This window comes from Beta vulgaris, chromosome 7 (genome assembly GCF_026745355.1).
Source record: "Beta vulgaris subsp. vulgaris cultivar EL10 chromosome 7, EL10.2, whole genome shotgun sequence".
Taxonomy (NCBI): domain Eukaryota; kingdom Viridiplantae; phylum Streptophyta; class Magnoliopsida; order Caryophyllales; family Amaranthaceae; genus Beta; species Beta vulgaris.
This window is the reverse complement of record NC_079208.1, coordinates 54,648,221-54,669,085: the sequence shown is the minus strand read 5'-3', so window position 1 is coordinate 54,669,085 and position 20,865 is coordinate 54,648,221. Positions and strand designations below refer to the sequence as shown.

At 34.3% G+C, this 20,865-nt stretch overlaps 2 protein-coding genes across 2 annotated transcripts; one reads left to right on the top strand and one right to left on the bottom strand.

Moving 5' to 3' along the window:
* The first annotated feature begins 545 nt into the window (after positions 1-545).
* On the top strand, positions 546-7,169 carry LOC104899839 (transcription factor E2FB). The gene is made up of 14 exons (XM_010687119.4): positions 546-1,213; positions 3,198-3,387; positions 3,695-3,751; positions 3,866-3,951; positions 4,040-4,128; positions 4,261-4,315; positions 4,450-4,502; positions 4,584-4,634; positions 4,755-4,803; positions 4,929-4,994; positions 5,089-5,165; positions 5,738-5,957; positions 6,198-6,264; positions 6,443-7,169. Exons 1-14 carry the CDS (start codon positions 1,025-1,027, stop codon positions 6,571-6,573), a joined length of 1,380 nt encoding a protein of 459 aa, XP_010685421.2. The 5' UTR covers positions 546-1,024; the 3' UTR covers positions 6,574-7,169.
* A 414-nt stretch (positions 7,170-7,583) lies between these two features.
* Positions 7,584-8,794, bottom strand: LOC104899838 (hypothetical protein). The gene is made up of 3 exons (XM_010687118.4): positions 8,426-8,794; positions 7,969-8,154; positions 7,584-7,887 (listed from the first exon to the last, which is right to left on the bottom strand). Exons 1-3 carry the CDS (start codon positions 8,684-8,686, stop codon positions 7,714-7,716), a joined length of 621 nt encoding a protein of 206 aa, XP_010685420.2. The 5' UTR covers positions 8,687-8,794; the 3' UTR covers positions 7,584-7,713.
* Between the last annotated feature and the right edge of the window lie 12,071 nt (positions 8,795-20,865).

Below are 20,865 nucleotides of genomic sequence, written 5' to 3'. Positions count from 1 at the left end.
AGTTCAATTCAATTCAGTTCAAGTCAGATCAGTTCAGTTCAGATCAGTTCAGATCAGTTCAGTTCAGCTGTTTTTTGCCGAAGAGAACAGGCCCTAAGTACTTTTAGTTAGATACAACATTTAATTATTTTAATTTATTCATGAAAAAAACAAATGTTGCATTTTAAAAAAATAGAGAAAGTATAATATAATACTCCTTCCGGTCTTTTTTTTTTTTGACGAGCCTTCCGGTCTTTATTAATTTACCCGTTTCTTTTGTACAAAGTTTTAAGAGAAACAATGTTGTGGGACATAGAAAGAAAGAGAAACTATAATTTTATATTAAAATTGAATATATGTGTGATAGAAAGTAAGTGATCCCATTCTAAAAGTAGAAACAAAAAAATGAGTAAACTAATAAGAAACATCCCATAAACAAATAAAAATCGGTAGAAACAAAACAGTAGGTAAACTAATAAGAAACGGACAGAGTATAAAAAAAAAATAGGATGTAGAATGAGAGATAGAAATAATAGAGCTAAAGAAAAGAAAAAGAAAGACAAACAAAGGTCTGGATTGAAGGAAGAAAAGAGAGAGAACAAAACAAAAAAAACAAAAAAAAGGGGGGAAAAGGAGGTAAGGGAAACTACAAAAAAAAAAAAGAAAAAAAAAGAGGTGTTTTGGTATTAGGAGGAAATAGTTAGAAATAGGAGGAAATGAAAAAGAGAAGTGGCTTCCCTCCACATCTGATATCCGAACCAAATTCCCTCCTTCACTCTCTTCCCTCGTTTTCTCTTTTTTCTCTCTTTCTCTCTTTCTCTCTCCTCTTTACAATTGCAAGTTCCGACTTCCGTCGTCTCTTCCGCCGCCAAACACAGATCTCTCTCCTCTTTCCGATCTTTTCTCACAACTAAATTTAACTTACTCTCTTCTTTTTTTTTACTATTTTTTTTTGAATTTGACGTTTATCTCAAAAACCCTCGTAATTGAAAACCCTTACAATTTTTATAGAAGATCGTTAATTTGGTACAATCTATCTATTTTAATGTCGACAAACCAACAATCGCTGCAACAACAATCGCAACAACAACAACAACAACATCTGAAACGACAACTTCCGTTTACATCGATGAAGCCGCCGTTTGTTCCACCGCCTGGAGATTACCACCGCTTCTCCGACAATCGTTCTGTTCCTCCTTCTAATCATTCTGAAGCTGTTCTTGTTAAAACCCCTGTTAGTTCATTCTTTTCTTTCGTGCTTTTCTTTCAGTTAAGGGTTTTTTTATTAAGCATAAGTGCATTGTTGTTTTTGTTTCAAGTGTTGCAATTACTAATTAGGGTGGGTGTATCTATGCATCTACTACAACCTATGTTACTCAGACACGGATTGAGTGTCTACTCGGATACAGGTGTCTAAGTGTCCAACTCCAACTCGGCTATTTTGTAGAAAAAACTCAAGTGTTTAGTTTAAAATGAAGTATTCAAGTAATGTATAGTGTAATGTCGGACATGACGCCTCTTTTTTGAGGTAAATGAAGGTGTGGGAGTAACACTGATTACAACAATTTTACTACCTCTTCTTCTTCTTTTTAATACAATGCAAACCATTTGCTTTTTTTTTTTATTGATTGATTAGGTAATAATATAATCCATAGTAGTATTCTGATAATTACTAATAGAAACCAAGCTTGCAGTAGAGAGTTTATTGAGCTTCAATAACTTAACACAAAAGGTTGGGGGAGGGGGGGTGTTTGCAAAATACATTCATTAACTAGGCATTCCTCGTTCTTCCTTGCCCGTCGTGCTAGTGCATCCACAACCTTGTTTGTTTTCCTTCCTTGTAGCTCCTTGGGATGATTTGCTATATGAGTTAAATGCGACTTAAGTCTATTTTAAGATTGGATGGCTGCTAATGCTTGCTTGCTATCTGTGGATAAAATTATGTGGTGCCATTGCATCCTCATAATCCATACTAGTGCTTCATGAATGGCTTGTGATTCATCCTTGCATACTTGTGGAGCGCTATGCCTTGTATACAGTTCTGCACACTGCTGCTGTATCTGCTATGTTATAGGAGGCATTGATGTTAATCTTTTTCCAATTTTGAGAGGGAAGCCTCCGAAAGGTTTTCTGCTCAGAAGGGACTATTCTGTCTTTCTTGTTGCTCCCTGTTTACATCCTCATTGCAACATCTTCCCTACATCCTATGATTACTCTTTTTAAAAAGGTAACATTATCATGGCCTTTGTGTTTCTTTGACAAGAACATACAGTTCTTACTTCTGTCAATGCTCGTATTATAGACTCACTGCTATCTAGGCTGGCTATAGGTTTTTATCTATGTTACTCACACTCGAATGAAGTGTCTACTTTATAGAAAATTGTAAAGTTTCTGGTTTGAGATGAAGTGTCCAAGTTTCATGTCGTGTAGTGTCACGAGATACCTCAGGTAAATGAAGGTTTCCAAGTAACAGAGCCTTTTATCATGAACTGAATGGGTACATATTATTTCTAAATCATTATCATGTGACACAACTTCAATTTTTTGTCCGAGTCTCTTATGCTTATGATACATGGCTTTTTCAAGGATCTTATACAGTGGACATTGTAACCTCTTTGTGCTTGTATTTCAACTCGATTTATGGCTTTAATAGCTTGTTTTAGGATTCTTCGTTTCTCTTAAGAGTTTTCCCTGATGAGTTGTACTATTGAGATGTGTCACTTCTACCAGCAATAGATGATGTGACATTCAAAAGAAGCAGCATATAAGTTAGCTGTTGGGGAATTAACGATTGGATCTCCCAAGCAATTTTAAGAAGTGATCAAGGCAGTAACTCATTTGTCAAGCCAGCACGACACTCATTCTCTCATATTATCTCTCGTAGCTTGAAAAACAGTTCTATAGGTGGATAATCTTCAGAGTTGTTGTTAGTTGAAAATCAATTGGGAACTTTACCAAAAATCTGCACCAGTTAAATGTGGTATAATAGTACCTGCTTATACTTGCCGAGAACCGACTCGTTTTTTAAGCTGCGGCATTTGAGGCTTTGTGCTCGGCTTTCTAGCTTTCTTGGAGACATGACCTGCAATACATCTTCGATTATGCATTTCTCACCTACTCTTTTGCACTCATTTTTCCATGTGTATTGGGTTGTGTCATGAGTGTATCTTGTTTTTACATCTGCTAACTTCTAACTTATGCCTTTTGGTGCTCTTCAGCCAATGAAGCGAAAGAGTGATACACCTGAATATGACGCTGAGTCTAGTGATTGGACAACCAGCCCGGGTTACACTGAAATTGTTAATAGCCCTCTTCAGACTCCTGTATCTGGAAAGGCTGGCAAGGGGCGAGGATCAAGGATTAGCAAGTCTAATAGAGCTGGGCCTCAGACTCCCGTGTCAAATGTTGGTCAGTATCGAAGTTCGAAACTTATATATATATGGTAGTTTTCACTGTTCAAGGGGGTTGGCTTGATGTATAATGGCTTCACATGATGTACGGTGGAGTGTCACTCCAAAGTAAAATAATGCTATTGAGTTCTTTTAGGACTCCACTCTTTATGGCCTAATGTGATGTGGGGTCATGTTGTAACATGGTGAAGTTTCTTTTTGGTTTTTTTTTTTAACGTAAGACTATTAATATTTTGCAATTACTGTAAAAATCTGGGATAGCGTTATCAGTGTCTTTCATTGTAGTTGACATTTTCAAGTTGCAGGTTCTCCGGGCAACAGCCTAACTCCAGTTGGTCCTTGTCGCTACGACAGCTCCCTTGGTAATAATCTAAACTTACTTGTTGTCAAGTATTCTGTGCAGCAGAGTTGATTTTTGTTTTGGACTTGCTGCTTATGAATCCAACTGATGATAACGATTTCTTTTTCTTGATCAGGACTTTTGACGAAAAAGTTCATTAATCTAATCAAACATGCAGAAGATGGTATCCTTGATTTGAACAAAGCTGCTGATACTTTAGAGGTGATTTCCTGTGACGCGCTTCCACTTGGCTCATTTATTTCTCTTCTTGATGTGGTCCTGATTCCTGATAGTTCAATTTGTTACTCAGGTCCAAAAGAGGCGTATCTATGATATAACCAATGTTCTGGAGGGCATTGGTCTCATAGAAAAGAAGCTGAAGAATAGGATACAATGGAAGTATGTTTGACTCCATACTTGTTTGTTTGTGTGTTTTAGCATGTTTATTTCCTGCCTTTATGCCTATATATCTGCCCCTTATTTGGATGATTGAGCTCATGTGTACTTAAAAATATTTGACCAATTGATCAGGGGACTTGATGTCTCAAGGCCAGGTGAGGTTGATGACAGTGTTACTAGTCTACAGGTATGTCAACTCAATTGTTATGACTTTACATCTTCTCAAGTGGTGGTTGTTAGTAACATTTAGTAAAGACCATGTGCTCTTCACTTTAGCGCAGATTTTGATAAGCTGTAGCTCACACTATGTATGTCTTGCAGACAGATGTTGAAAGCCTCTCAATGGAAGAACGCAGATTGGATGAGCAAATAAGGTAAACTCATGAGTCTGCTTGAGAAGTCTTTCATGTTGCTTTCTCCATTTAAAATGACACTGATGTTTCAATCTGTTGCAGGGAAATGCAGGAACGATTGAGGGAGATGAGTGAAGAAGAAAATAATCAGAAGTAATATCCTTTATACCACAACTCGTCTCTTCGCTTTTTGTATTTTGTCTTCACTATGAACTTTAACCGGCAGCCACCTCTGTATCTGACTTGTGCACCATTTGCATATGGCATCATTAGGTGGCTGTTTGTAACCGAAGAAGACATAAAGGGTCTTCCCTGTTTTCAGGTTTGTTGTCTCGTATTAATCATTTCTCAGATATTACATCAGTTTCTATTAGTCTGGTTTAATGTTCCTCAAAATTGATTCTAGAGCTTGCTGCTATTTGTAATTTGTAATCTGTGACTTCACAGAATGAAACCTTGATAGCTATCAAAGCTCCGCATGGAACAACTTTGGAGGTTCCAGATCCAGATGAGGCAAGTTCATTGAGGTTAACCCAGTATATGTATAGGAAATACAACATTATTATTAATTCTGACGTACCGTGTTTCTATGGGTTTTATGTACTAGGCTGTTGATTTTCCTCAAAGAAGATACAGAATAGTTCTTAGGAGCACAATGGGCCCTATTGACGTTTATCTTGTCAGGTATGATTCCGTCCGCTTTCTATGCCTCGTGTTACCATAATGCACTATTTTTCGTCAATTGAAATTTGTCTTTGCTGTGTTTGCATATGATATTTTGAGAATTTCTCGAGGTATTACCTTTTCTGGATTTTCTATGCCTTTCTCATCTATATCTGTACCCTATGTTAAAAGAGATATCTTCTCAGTATTTTTTGATAGGGTTAGAGTGGAGTGCTTTGAAGAAAACAGAAATAGAGAGTTACTTTCTTTTTGATTCATTCTTAGCTCAGGATGAAATGACGAAGTGAAATGAGTTGCTTCATTGGAATTCAAGTTATTCTGTTTCGAAGAGCACTTGTCTTTATCCTGTCTTTTCTTGTTTTGTACTATGTGGTTTGTATTGCTGATGGATGAGTGTGACCTCTTTATTGATATCTTTTGATCAACTTGCATTTGTAATATGTATATTGTAAACTGTAAAGCGTGCTCTCGGGTGTTCATCTTGGCCTTCTCGTTGCCTATTGATTGCTTTCCAGCTTTGGTGATTTGAGTGTTTCTGCTTCTTCATTGTGCTTTCTTTGCCCTCTCTCTAGTCAATTTGAAGAGAAGTTTGAGGAGATCAGTGGTGCCGAACCTTCGCCAAGTATACCAAGTACCTCAGGGTATGATGAACACACAGCAGCTGCAGCAAAGGATGAAAACCAACATGATGAAATCGAAATGGAAGGACAGGAAACCCATAGAATTTGTTCTGATGCCAATGCTCAGCAGGACTTTGTGAGTGGAATCATGAAGATAGTTCCTGAAGTTGATGTAAGTTTGATATGCGAGCTTAATACTTGTTGTGGAAGAAAAAGTCTTGTGGTACTTTTTAGTTGTAGATCAGGTTATTATTTTGTCACTCCTATGAGCATGATGTCTTATAGTGATCTTGTTGGATCTTTCCCACACGCTGAATTTTCCTTGTCTTTCATTTTAGACAGTTGAAAGATCACTTCATATGAGTTTGAATACAAGTATCTAATGCATGTAACCCTTCTGCTTGCTCTGCAGAGTGATGCTGATTACTGGTTGCTATCGGATGGTGATGTTAGCATTACTGACATGTGGAGAACAGATTGTATCCTTTTAAACTGTGTTACTTCTTTTTTTGTTAATATATGTGTTACCCTAAAAAAGGAAACCAAAGCTATTTAAGAGCAGGATCGTCACTGGAGTTTGAGATCTCTATCTCCGTTCATTTTTACATTCCAAAATTTCTTGGAAACATGAAATTGAGTTCCCTAACTTATTGATAGCTGGAGTTGAATGGAATGAATTGGGGACTATCCATGAAGACTATCCTGTGGCCAGTGTTGGCACGCCACAGCCACAAAGCCCACCACCAAGTGCAACAGAAGTGCTTCCACCGAACACAACAGGGAGGTGATCGACATGGCATTGGGGTCTATCCTTGAATACATTGGTGTGGCCAGTGTTGCTCCATTTATTGATCTCTATTGCTTGGTAATGAAGTGAGCTTCCTACCTTCCTCCGATTCAAATTGTGAATTGGGTATAACTGCGGCTTCAAAGATGCTGCAACATGATGTGGAATACTATTGTGTGCATAAAGTGAGTTGACAGGGAGAGATTGTTCCTAACATGTTGTACAGCAAACGGGTAGAGATAATTGCTTAGCTGCAAACAAGATTGGGGGATCTGTAGCTGTTAGTCTGTAGCTGTAATCCTATAACCTGTACATTATTTTGTTGGTTTTAGTCAGAACGGAGTAAGTAGCTCTTCACATACTTCAATTGCTCGATTGAAATAGATTGGCAAATTTCAGAGTTAGTCTCGGCAGAAAGATTGCTTGAGGGATTACTATCAGTGCGGATAGGCCATAGGGCAAGCTCTTCTTCTGGTATGATTTGTAAAAAGTGTATTCCTTTTCTAGATAGTTTATGGTTCTTGAATTGGCTTTCAACAATTCTATCCTGCAAGGATCGCCAATTCTTAATGAAAATGACATTGTTGTCTTGCTTTATATGCTTTCTCCAGTAAAAATACTAATTCTTAACAAGATGTTGATAGAGACAAAATCTATAGTTCATTTTGGCATGGTTTGTAGTGGTATCAGATTTTACTCTTCGACCTGTTGCAGATGTAACCTATTGAACACGTTTCCAAGTACTCCCAGCGTAATGAATTATTAGCAACATTTGGTATTATTTGTGAGAGATTAAATATATAATTGTTGCTAGTAATTCGTTACGGAAGGAGTAGCAGCTTTAGTGTAGTTTTCCTTGTGTTTGATCCTTATTAGCTGTGGTGGTTCTTGGATGTGGAGATTTTTCTCTTATTCTTTCCTCCCACTCCGAAGGGTTTGAGTTACGAAGTCAAACTAGGTTTATGTGCTGAGAGATCCGAGTCTACTGTTGATGTAAGATAAGACAAGACAAGACAAAAAAAGCAAGGGACATGATTTATTTCAGAATTGCTGGTGAATTTTCTTACCTAAACATGATATGCATAAACAAAGAGTATTACAAACAAACATATCTAAAGATTATAATAGATTTACAAAGTGATTATTTGGTATCATTAGTATTATCTTGATCAACTTTCTTGCCAATCCAAGAAGCAACAATGGGAGTTAAAGCAACTGTTGGTGGAAACCTTATTGGGGATGCTGCTTTGTGAGCTGCATATGCTAACGCAAATGTCCCAACTTTCTCTCCTGTCTCATTTGTTGCAATTCCCACCTAAAGTAAATCATACTATCAGTTTACTCAGAATTACTTACAAGTTACAAGATTGAAAAAGTAATCAAAAATGGAATATACCTTTTGAAGTAAAGTTGAGACATCAACACCAGAACTAATAAGAACATAGCATAATGTAAAAGAAATAAGAGATAAAGTGATGGAAGTAGCCAAATATGCTCCTCCATATTTTGCAAGCAGCTCTTTTGCTTCTTCTCCCTTTGATTTCTCTCTCCTCTCTTCTCCATCTTCCTTTGAGCTAAATATCTGGGTTCATAACACCCAACTTCATTTAATCATTATTTATACTACCTCCTCCATTTCATATTAATTGCAATGATTAGACATTTTTTACTCGCACTTTATGTCAAATCGTTGCAAATAATATGACAGGGAGCTAGTATATTTATCTTGGAAAAGAAAAAGAATATGCTAAACAAACATTGATTGTTCTTGTTGATACAAATAAAAAACATAGAAGATGAGAGCATAGCACCCAGAAAATGAATTAATATATCAGAGAAAATAGATGAATTACCTTCCAAAGACCAGCTTCAAGTCCATATTTCTTTGTAACTTCCTCAGCTGAAGATGAAGATGAAGGAGGAGAAATCTCATCAGTTTTATCTCTAACAGCTTTTACTTGAAACACATAATTTGAAGAAAATCGACAAGTTTTATAAAGTGAAGAAACATTTTTATTGTAGAAATTGAATTTCTGACTGGTAATTGTTGTTGCATCAAAGAATTTGAGGGAAGAAGAAGAGGAGAGAGAAAGAGTGAAAGAAGGTGTTGTCATGTTTGGTGGTTTAGCTTTTCTTGTCCATACAACTTCCTCTGCCCATTTGCGACGGGACTTGTATATTGCATTTGCAACGCACTCCTTTGCGGCCCAGACTTCTACCTCTTTTATGGCCCATACGGCTGTATGTTATACCACGTTTCTTATCCTTCCTCACAAAACAATGAAGTCTTTCCTTAGGTAATGTCAAAAGGATATTATTTCCTCCTATATGCTAAACTTCAAATTAATTCCCGCTATACCATTCACGTAGTATAGCATATTAGAATTTTTATTATTATTATTTTCAGCAAAACAAAGCACTACCCAAAGCAGAGGTTTTAAGTTAAGCCGCTACTTGGCGTAGCGTGTCTACACTGGTAAATTGCCAATGAAAGAAGCAGAGAAAATGTGCGCCACGCAGATGCGTTGTGTCCCGCACATGAGGCTGCGCGGCGCGCAGTACACTTGCACTCAACTATTTCAAGTAGCGGTCAACTTCAGTAAAATATTATTGGCATTAAACACTACTTAGAGTAGCAGTTTTAGTTTTTTTAAAAAATATGATGTGTTGTCCTTCGTGGACGATATTCATGAAATTAATTTTAAGTTAAGCGAATAATAGGAATTAATACTTCGTTTGACATTATTCATGGAAAAGATTTCAAAACAATCTCTTGTTATTTTTTGTGGAAAAAAAATACATTTTATTATTATGTGCATGCTATACCTATGTGTACGATGTATAGTCGTGCGTGGACCTGGTCCAAACTAATAATATTATAGACAAAAGTCACTTATTTAACATAGTGACCCTTTTTTCCAAATAGTATTTTTAAAAAAATCTTAAGTGTTTCAGTCTTATCTACTCATATTTTATATCTATTTTTTATATAACGACCCTTTTTTTTATTATAAAATCACATGAATTAGCATTAGGTTCACACTGATTTAGAGCATATTTTCTTTGCCATAAAACAACTAAACTGGACTGAACTGATTGCAACCGAACTGGACTGATTGCAATTGAACTGATTAGAGTTAAATTATAATTAGTAGAAATGATTATTAAAGTTGAACTGAAATGAACTGTTTACAATTAAACTGAAATGAAAATAAATTAGTGAAAACAAACCCTTAATTTGTATCAGGTCCATATAAATTTTTTTACCGTCAATTTATCTACAAAATACCACGTACATTAAGAATTCCATAAAATTAATTATCTTATATCACTGGACTAATTGCAACTGAACTGATTAGAATTAAATTATAACTAGTAGAAATTATAATTGAAGTTGAACCGAACTGTTTACAATTAAATTGAACTGAATTGAACTGAAAATAAGTTGGTGAAAACAAACCCTTAATTTGTACCATGTCCATATAAGTTTTTTACCATCAATTTATCTACAAAATACCATGTACGTTAAGGATTCCAAAAAAATAGTTATCCTATATCTTTGGAGAGTAGTTGACACCTTATTATTTTTTTTGTTATTTCTATCTATTGGGAATTCTTTCCTAATACGAATAGAACTCGTATTCCTAATACTATCTTTTAAACTTGTTTGTAACAAGTTAACACTCTTGTCGTATATATATATATATATATATATATATATATATATATATATATATATACAATCTTCCTGTTATTGAGTAAATTCAATTTGTTTTCTTCCTTGATTAATAAGATTAGTAAGCATGGGTAGCAAAGGTATGGTAGTTGATATAGAAGTACTTGATTACAGGCGTGATCCTAGTTTGTTCGGATCAGAAATTGTAATGCCTGTTAAATTGAGAAAAAGGTGTAAACTCAATAAAACAAAACTCGGAAATTTGAAGGTACAATCGTATACTTCTTTAAAAGATATTATACCCTACTCAACAAGAAAAACTCCATGGTGGAGGAAGCTTTTGGCTCGTCCTTCGCCGGATTTCGCCACAAATTTGATCGTTGTAGGCCAGCAAGATGAGTTTTTGGCATCAACCAATGTTGATATGAATGTGCATGTTGAAGTTGGTATTATGAAATTTTTTAGAAGAATGTTTTGTATGTGCTTCTCCAATGGGAATCATTAGTATTACTAATAACTACCTAGTTGCTAGAGTTTAGGGTTAGTGCTAACAAAAGTATCTATGACTTTGTCGAGTGGTTGATCACTAACCAAACGGATCGTTAGTACTTTTTAACTTAGTTTGTGTTTATAGTAGTTTTAACGCATATTAGGATTAGTGTGCGATTTTACTTTTATCAATTGTTGAGCAAAACATTAGTTTTGTTAATGATATTGTTTTTTTAGTTTATGAATATGTTTTTTATTTCTTGAATAAACAAGATAACAAGAAGGTATAATTTGTTTTACTCTTTCTGAATGTTTTATTTTCTCTTTGAAGTTTTAACGCATATTAGTTAACTTTTTATTCATGAATGGAAATCTTGAATTACGAAAAGCATCCCAAACTTATGAAAGAAACATTAACAAATAACATGTGGCCATATTTTAAATTAATGTTTTTGGGTTGCTAATTTTAGTGGACAACTTGTGGACCTCCATTAACGAGGATGAAAAAAGGACTAAGAGGGAGGCCGGCAGGATAATTCGTATGATGGCCGGTCAGTGTTGGACGCGCTATGCATATTTATTAACCTTAAATCCTTAATTATTAACCATTTATATGATACTCCGTCTGTCCCATAATATAGTGTTTGTTTCTTTTTCTTGAAGTCAAACTTTAAAATTTTTGACCAAATATTCTCATTTATATTAAAAAAAAAAGCATATTCACGTGTGATCTCATTAGAATTGCCTCAATATATAGTTTCATAATTTCAACTTTTTATATTTTTTTATCAATAAGGAATTGAAGATATCATCGGTCAAATATTTATCTTGTAGACTGTGAAAAAAAGAACAAATATTATATTTTAAGATGAAGTAGTACAATTTTATTTTTTTAAAGGAGAAAAGAGGATATATATTTTTTTCTTCACCTAACTTCTCATAAACTTGAACTTATTGAAATTTATTGACTTTTTCTTTACAAGCTTGTCAACCCACTCTTGAAGCTTCATATACACTAGTGTATACCATAACACGTGAGAATTTTAATAAGCAAAAGAAAAGGAGTATTGGGTCTGTTAGGAAAGAGGGTATTGCTGTTTGATTTATGCGGAACAGAAAATCAATGAAATAATAAAGGTGAGAAAACAATAAAGATCAACAAACAAAGAACACGAGGATTTACGTGGTTCAATCAAATTTGACCTACGTCCACATGTGGGTGATTAGAGCTTCTTTTCATAAGTTATGCGTAAATAATGAGCACCAAGAGGTCATTTTATAACATAAGGAACACAACAAGAATGCGCGCTTTTAGCGTTTGAAGTTACCGTCCGGCACCGTAAGCGGACGGTAAATTCGACATTACCGTCGGTAACAATCAGACGCAAATTAGAGTCCGTTTTTCTAAAATTAGCGTCCGTCTATGGAGCGGACGCAAATTACCGTCCGTTTTGCGAAAATTAGCGTCCGACTTTTAACGGGACGGTAATTAGCTTCCGATTTTGATTAATTAGCGTCTGAAGAGGCGGACGCTAATTATAATCCATATTAAAATAAAATCGACCATATACCCGTTCAAACACGTGACAACCCTTTGCTTTCATTCTCCTCATATACGCGGCCCTAACTCCCTCCTCATTCTCTCTCTCTCACTCAAACCCTAACTCCCTCCTCATTCTCTCTCTCTCACTTACGCGGCCCCTCCTCCTCATTCTCTCTCTCTCACTTACACGGCCCTCCCTCCCCTCTCTCTCCTCTTCGAACCCTAAATCCCTAAATCCCCTCTTCGGATCTAACCACCATTGTCGAATCCCTGCCATCCTTGCTTAGCATCGAAGATCCGGTGGGTTTTTGTCGCCGCCGAAAGTGTTCGTCGCTCAGCATCGAAGATCTCCGCTCAGCATCGAAGATCCGGTGTTTTCTGGTTTTTTGGTTCGTGGGGTGGGTGGGTTTTCTGGGTGGGTGGGGTTTTTATTTAAAATGTTTTTTATTTTTTTATATTTTCGATTTTTTTTTGTTTTTGGGGGTTAGTATTGTGGTAGATCTAAGTTTTTATAAGAACATCTTTGTCCTTTTTTTTCTAAAAAAAAATTCTATCTTCCGCTATAAAGTATTTGTATATATTTCAGTTTAATTTTTTTAAAAAAAAAATTTTGGGTTTTGTGGTTTTTTAATTTCGTTTTTTAATTTTAATTTCGTTTTCTGTTTTTTTAAAAAATTTATTTTCTATTTTGATTTTTCGTACTTATTTTTTGTCATTCTGATTTTTGATTATGGAGTTCGGATTTGATTAATTTTTCAGTTAATCTTTGGTTATTTTTCTTGTTAATTTTGGTTAATCTCATTTAATTATGCTTGGGTTAAATTTTGGTGTTAATGTTTTGTTGTTTTAATTCTATGGTTGCAGATCTTGGTGGTTGCAGCTCAGATGTGTTCAAGGATTATTTGAAGAGATTGAATCCAAATATTAGTTGAATAGATGTATTTATTTTTTTTTATAAGTGAGTAGAAGTATTTTTGAATAACTCTCGTCCATATGAGAAGAGATTGGTTTTGTTTCATATTGTAGTTGATGTAATTTTTTTATTTAACATTTTAGTTCAAGTAATTTTGTTCTAGATATTACTGAGGGATGTAAAATATGTTGCATTTACCATAATAATTAATAAGAAGTACTTCCATTTATGTTTCATTTTCATGTTTCAATTCCAATGTTTTTTCTTTTCATTTTGTGTCCATTTATGTTTCATTTTGTGTTCACAGTATTAAAAGAAAAATGAAACTAGCTACTAAATGGACATTAGCGTTTAGCGTTATGCATTGGCATATTGCACTGGACATTTAGCGTTCGCTTTTTGCATTTAGCGTCTGATTTTCAGACGCTAATTAGCATCTGTCATTTCAGACGCTAATTAGTGTCGGAAAAGTCGGACGCTAATTAGGGTCTGAAAATCAGACGCTAAATGGAAAAATTGGACGCTAAAATTTTAGCGTCCGCCTGTTGGACGCTAATCCAAGTATTAGCGACCAGGGGTTTTGCATTCGACTTTTAGCATCCGTTGACGGATGCTAATTCTTTTAGCGTCCGATTTCGCCTTTTTAGCGTCTGATTTTTGCGGACGCTAAAGGCTGACATTCTTGTTGTGGAACCCCGCATAAAAACCCTAGAATATACTCCGCACAAAACCCTACAAAAAGAAAAACTAATTCGGAAACGCATCTCGCAAACCGCGAGTCGCGGTATGCTCTCGACAGTTCTTCATAAAACGAGGGTAACTTTCTCGTTTCTCGGCGGAATTGGGCATATGACCTATCGTTGGAAAGCTCTATGAACAAGCTATCACCTCCATTTATTTGAATCACATCAAAATCATTCATATATTGAAAGATATGTGCATTCAAAGTCAGTCTTATGTCGTTCACAAGATTTCAAGTCACAAATAATAGGGTCATTGGGTGTGTGATATGTAATAAACACCCTGGTATATAGTGAGTTAATACCTAAATCGCTACATTCACTCAAGAAATATAGATTAATGAGTTTTTATACCTATTTTATAACAAAGTGAGAAGATTATTCACAAAATAGACATTTCTTTTTAAGTTATGTCTATGCCTTTTGAGTTAGATTAATTAGTTTTTATACCTATTTTATAACAAAGTGAGTAGATTATTCACAAAATAGACATTTCTTTTTAAGTTACGTCTATGCCTTTTGAGTTGTAGTATAAAGTAATGAAGAACTCCTCTCTCCTTTTTTTTCTCTCTTCTCTCTCTGTTCTCACAAAATCCTAATTTTCAATTTAGGGGCTACCATCATCTTTTTGAGCGGTGGTAATCTCTTATTTCTAATTCAAAATTACAAAAGATCGACAGACCCCCTTGCAAAAGGCTGCATCATACAGCAGAGATGTGAAAGACGAGGGTGTTCAAAATTGTTAGATCTACTCAACGATCATGGTTTTGTCATATTACAATTGTACTTATTTCATTTTGATATGTATTTGTTTAGTTTCTACTTCTATTGTAGATGTCGTATGACTTTGAATCAATGAATTAATGTTAAATTCAAAAAAAAAAAAAAAAAGTAATGAATGGATTCCCAAACAATAACTTAAGCAGTTAAGCTATGCTTGTATAGCCTCTTTTGAAGTCACATGAAAGTTAGACATAAACCCTTCAGCTACCTAGCAAGCAAGATTGAAGATACCATCATATAGTTGTGGAAGTAAAACTAGTAGCATCAGTATATTAATTGTACTAGCTTTTTGTGTAGTAGCAGTATAAGTAGTGGTGTATACAATTGGCACAACACAAAAAAGCTTTAAGGAGTCAAATGTCCCTCATGATTCATGATATGTCTTTCTCTTCACTTCTACCTATTTCCTCTTCAGAGTATCATTCACTCATCTTCAACCCAACAACAATAACCACCTTCAAATTAAGCACCACCATATAATATATATAAACAAGTCACAAGTGTGTATGTATATATATCTATATATGATTATCTCCAATGTCTAACTAACCCTTTTTTTTTCTCCTACTCCTACATCTCCACAACATGTCCCCAACCAAGTTTGGGAAGAAACTCCTCACCAAACTCACAACCCACCTAAACATAGGCTGCGGTTGTGGCTCCTCCACTAAACCCAACATTCCCAACGTCTATGAGCCCAAACTCAAAGTAAACAAGCCTAGATCTTCCACCTTTTCCTCCCCTCGCGACGGCGACGGAGAGATCACCTGCACCTCTACTTCCCCCTCGGCCACCTCCTCCGCTCCATCTCATCAGCCCAACTGCAATGAAATGGTGGAGAAGACAAACATAGGCTCAGCCTCGGTCTCGGCCTCGGCCTCAAGAAGATGGAAGAGCAATGCTAGTATTGGTAGTGGTAGTAGTACTACAGTGGTGGAGATGGAGTCGGAGAATCCGTGCGATGATTTCCAACAGTCGATGCTGGAAATGATTAAGGAGAATCAAATATTTTCTTCGGAACAACTTCTTCAACTTCTTAATTGCTTCCTACGACTTAACTCTCCTGCTCATCATCATCTTATTCTTTGTGCTTTCTTCCAGGTTTGTCAGTACGCCGTCGTTTCTTCCTCAAATCAAAGCCCACATGCACCTAATCATCCTCTCTAGTCTGTAATCTGTATGTATGCTGTAAGTTGTAACCATATATGCATAATAAATAAAAGTATATACTCCTACGTACATGGTAAATCATGTCATCATCCATTACTGATACAACTATATTTTTTTTTTTGATAATGGAAACTTGATGAGTCGATCTGCCTACACGTCTTGCTTTTACTCCGTCCAAGATCATGTGAATAAAAGTGTGTATTCCCAAATCTCGTTCTTTTTCTATTTGGTCTTTCTTTTTTTTTCAATCTGGAAATAAAGTGCTTCACAATCTAGTATTTCTTGTAAGCAACTCTATTCTTAACATGTCGAGGGTATCATTGACTATTGAGGAAAAAAATACTTTGCAGCTTCATCACCTCAAAAGTTCATCAAAATTTAATTAAGTTCGTCCAAATAATTTCCAAGAGAAAGACAACGTACCAAACTAAACTTTGGTAATTGAATAATAAGTACTTCAATCTTAATCAGGGACTATTGATACTACTTTAATCAGCCTACGTGCTGGTTAGTTAGCTAGAATTGAGAATATACATCGATCTATTGAATAAAGTGCAATTATACTAATTATTGGATTTTTTCTAATACCATTATTCTAGTATAATATGACTTACATATAAATACTCCTATTATTGAAGTTGATATCTCAAACTATACATTGAATAAGCAAATCAAATGTGATCAAACAAATCAAAGGAGACGATAATTACTAATTAGGGATACTAATGGATGTAAATTATATTAATTGGTTAAAGTTTGGCGGTGACCCAAATTCTGTAATCAAATCTCGTCTACACCAATTGTTCTTGTAGCTTTTTATATCCGAAAAAAACTAATTACGGATGATATAATACAATAGATAAAGTCTTCCAATAGAGAGAATGATCCATAGAAAATTAAACCAAGTCTTCAGAATAAAGACATCTCTGCTGATTAAAGAGTATCTTACAAGTTTTTCTGTAGGACGAGGTTAATTGGTCACGGGTACCATTACGCTTTACCTAATGAAGTCTTCAAGGGCAACATAAGCTTTCATAAATGTTTGAATCACACGGTGATAATAATTGGTGGCCCCTATTCATTTGGTGGCTGTCTGGCTGATAGCTAAAGTACCCGATTAAAGTCATAGATTTCTTGGACTCTTATACTAATTTTATTATCATTAAGAGTTGTTTATGAGACATTATATTTTTTAACTTAAGATAATTAGACAATTCGTAGTTGGAGATTGATACATCTATCACCTGATAAATTACCCACTGAAAATGGATAGTTCGACAGAGTTTTTTTGTTTCTTTATAGCATATATATTGACGTCGGGGTGTACCTTTCTTTAATGAGACGAAATCAAGAAGCCATTATATTCTTGTGCTAGTTTTTAAAGCAGTGCAATGCTCATGTTATTTTGTTAATGTGGTAAAATGATATTTATATGTCATTAGGTTTGATGATAAACAAGTTATTTAAGTTATTTTCTCTATTTTGTGATCCATTTGAAACGTTTTTAGACATAAAGTATTAGTTATTGACATTGAAACTAACAAAATTATTTTAGTAAAAAATACTTAGGTAATTCAGTAAACCCAAACTCTAATTGTCTTAACAAGCTATAAGCTTGCCTAGCTTGGCCTAGTGGTAAGAAAAGAATCTTCCAACCTCAAGGTTGGGGGCTGGGTTCGATTCTTACTAGGACACTTTTGGAGAGGGTTTCCACTTATCATCCCCCAAACTCAAAGTGTCTGCTCGCAAACGCAGGCTGGGTTAACCTGTGAGAAGTTCCAGTCTAATAAGGCCCACGGGGTCCTCAGTCCCCCCCTCCCCCCCCCAAAAAAAACTCTAATTGTCTTTTATCTTAATAGTTATCAATCTAATTTGTATGTAATAATTAATATAAAGACAATATTATATTATCTTAGAAGACAACCCTTTAAAAGCTGTGATAAATAATGTCGTAAAAACAAAGTTTTCTAAATCAATTTTATTGCAATATTAATTTGTTTTTGGTTCGATTGAATGAGGTTCATATTTTGAAAGACATTTTTTTAATCTTATAAACTCCACCTCATTCTCAAATGTTTATCTATTTTAATATGCATTTAAAATAAAGAATAAATGATATGTTATTATTATCTAGATAAATATATTTTCATAAGTTAGAAAACTATATCGCAAATGAATTTCATTTTGAAACATATTTCGAGCGCTCTCTAATGGTATAAAAATTTTAATATTTCAAATTATTTAGTAAAAGTTATATTCAATTTACATCTCTAATATATAAGGGGAGGGGGGAGGAAGTTGGTGTTCGCGTTTGAAAATACTAAATTACCATTAAACCCTAGCCTCCCCCTACCCCTTCTTCATCAATTAGGGGTTGTCATGGATGTTTTCATCCATGGTAAGCCCCTTTTCCCCTTTTATTTCCAGTTTTTAATTCATTTTCTTGTTTTGTTCAATAAATTAGTCTCTCTTTATGAGATTTTCTCAAATCCTGTTATGGGGTTTTTAGTTTTTGTTTTGAAAATCTCTTTCTCCCCTATGGGAGTTGTGAGTATGGTTCTTTTGTTTTTAGGTATGAGAAATTGTTCTCATTGGTAAAGTTCGAGACTCAACACGAAGGTATTGGAATCTCGGATGCGGTCAACCTGACTCGATCAAGAATGTTCTTCCCAAACTATATCAGAATGATAGACTTTCTCATCAATAGCTGCTTGATTCAGCAAATACAAGAGGATTGTGCTGTATTGTTTGATCTGGTTCATTGTAGTTTCTTCGAAGACGAATTTGATTTAGTCTTGTTTAATTGTATCTTGTTTTACTTTAATACATATTGTAGATGCCGTTTGGCCTTCAATTAATGAAATTTCTCTTTCAAAAAAATACTAAATTACCATTAATGATCTAATGGGATAAAAAAATTACAAAAGAAAATAATTTAAGAATCATTTTCTATTTCAACTTAGCATTTTAAGTGGATATAAGACACTATTTTAAATTGATGCACCCATCACGTGCATATAAGGCTAGTAGTGTAATAGTTAAGGTTGTCTATTCAAAATCAAACTCTTATTTTATTTCAAATCTCCTTATATTTATTTATGTCTATTTTAGAACTCCATTTTTTTAAAATTAAAAACTAAATATAATGACATGGCATGCTTACAATCAGAATTATATATTTTTACATGTTTTTAAATTATATTATAAATGGATCTTATTTCGAAGTATATTCCGGTCATTCTCCAATGGTATAATAATCTGAATCATGTAGCAAAAGTTATATTCAATTTACATGGTATAATAATTTAGTTTGTTTATTAAAAACCAAAATCAAATCTTCAGTTATAATTTAGTTTGTTTATTCAAAACCAAGCTCTAATTTTCCCTTATCTAAAACTTCTTATAATTATTTATATCTATGTAGAATTTTTTTGAAAAAATTAAATAAAAATGAATGACATGACAATCTTAGGTAGTGCGCTCTATAATCTCGAAATTTTGAGTAGCTTCCTATGCTCCCGAAAAGTTTATCCTTATGTATATTAAGATTAAGGTTAAGGGAAGGCTTTATTGATCAATATATTATATCTTTTAGAAAATAGAATTTAACACATTTTTATCCTAAAAAAAACTATGTTTCTGTGTGATAAAGTTAATGGATACAATTTTTACTTTTTTTCATATTGCAATTGTACTTTTCGACAAAAAGTAAGTTTTATCACACAGAAACATGGGTTGATTTATAAATAACAAGTGTTTTAAACACATAAATAGGAGTTGGTTTTTAAATAACAGGTGTTTTAGACTCACAAACAAGGGTTCTCAAAGTAACGTTTGTTTTTTCTCTATCTTGTATTAAAATTTGTCGAGTTTTATTGGATGGGATATATTTTTTTTAAATCCAATTAGTCTACTTTTTCAGCTTTTTGTTTGAATCCTCCACCAACTTTTTTTGCAAAATGGTCCTTAGCTTGATAGTAGTTTTCAGTTAGTGTTTTATCATTGCTCCAAGGAGAAGATGTATAAAACTTCCTAAAATTATCGCTTGTCTTGTACTTGTACAACTGTACAACCTGAACTTATTATAGAGATTAGAGACACAATCAAAGAGAAGAAAAAGGCTAAATTACAAACTGTTCAGTGATAAATAAACGGACGGAAAACCATTATGCCCTTAGGTCTAGTTAGGCAAGAAAAACTCAAGTATATCTCCTATTTTGCACAACTGCACACATGATATGCACATCCACCCCACCATATTTGCACGTAATTTTGATCTTAAACTATATATTTGAAATATTTCACCTAGTTCAAAAAAATAATATCAAACAACAATTAATATCCTGACATATCCCTGAGGGCCAATAACTAGATTTTGATTTACACATTGAGATAGAAGTAGAACTACCAAAATCCTTAGTAATATATATGTCATATATTTCTCTAAAAAGCTCTCACATAAATGAGAGAAGTGTTTCACTTAATTCTGAAAAGAGAAAGTATTAATCAATACGTACCATCTAATATAGGTATGTGTCACCTCATCAATGAGAGCTTGATCTCACCTTCCCTAGCTTACAAACTGAAGTCAATCATTGATGCAGTGCGGAATAGTCAAAAACATTTGTATCCAATCACTACTTAATTTAGGAGTGAATTAAGCTGCCTAACTTGAAAGTCAATTATGCATTTGCAAGTCGACTAGGTCAGCTATTGACTATACATATGGTATCTTCACTTGTACGTACTCTTTAGTCTTCAACTCGTGTTTATATTCAAAGTCATCATACTATTTGCTTGGCATTTTGAGGAACTCGAACACTTACATTATGTCTAGCAAGTAGCAACTACGCATCAATAAGTATTAACCAAACACAAATTAAGCATGAAAATTTTGAAACTAGGCAACAAAAAGTGTTATATCAGAACAAAACTTCATGCACATAAGTTAACTTAGGCCAATCTAACAATTTAAACCA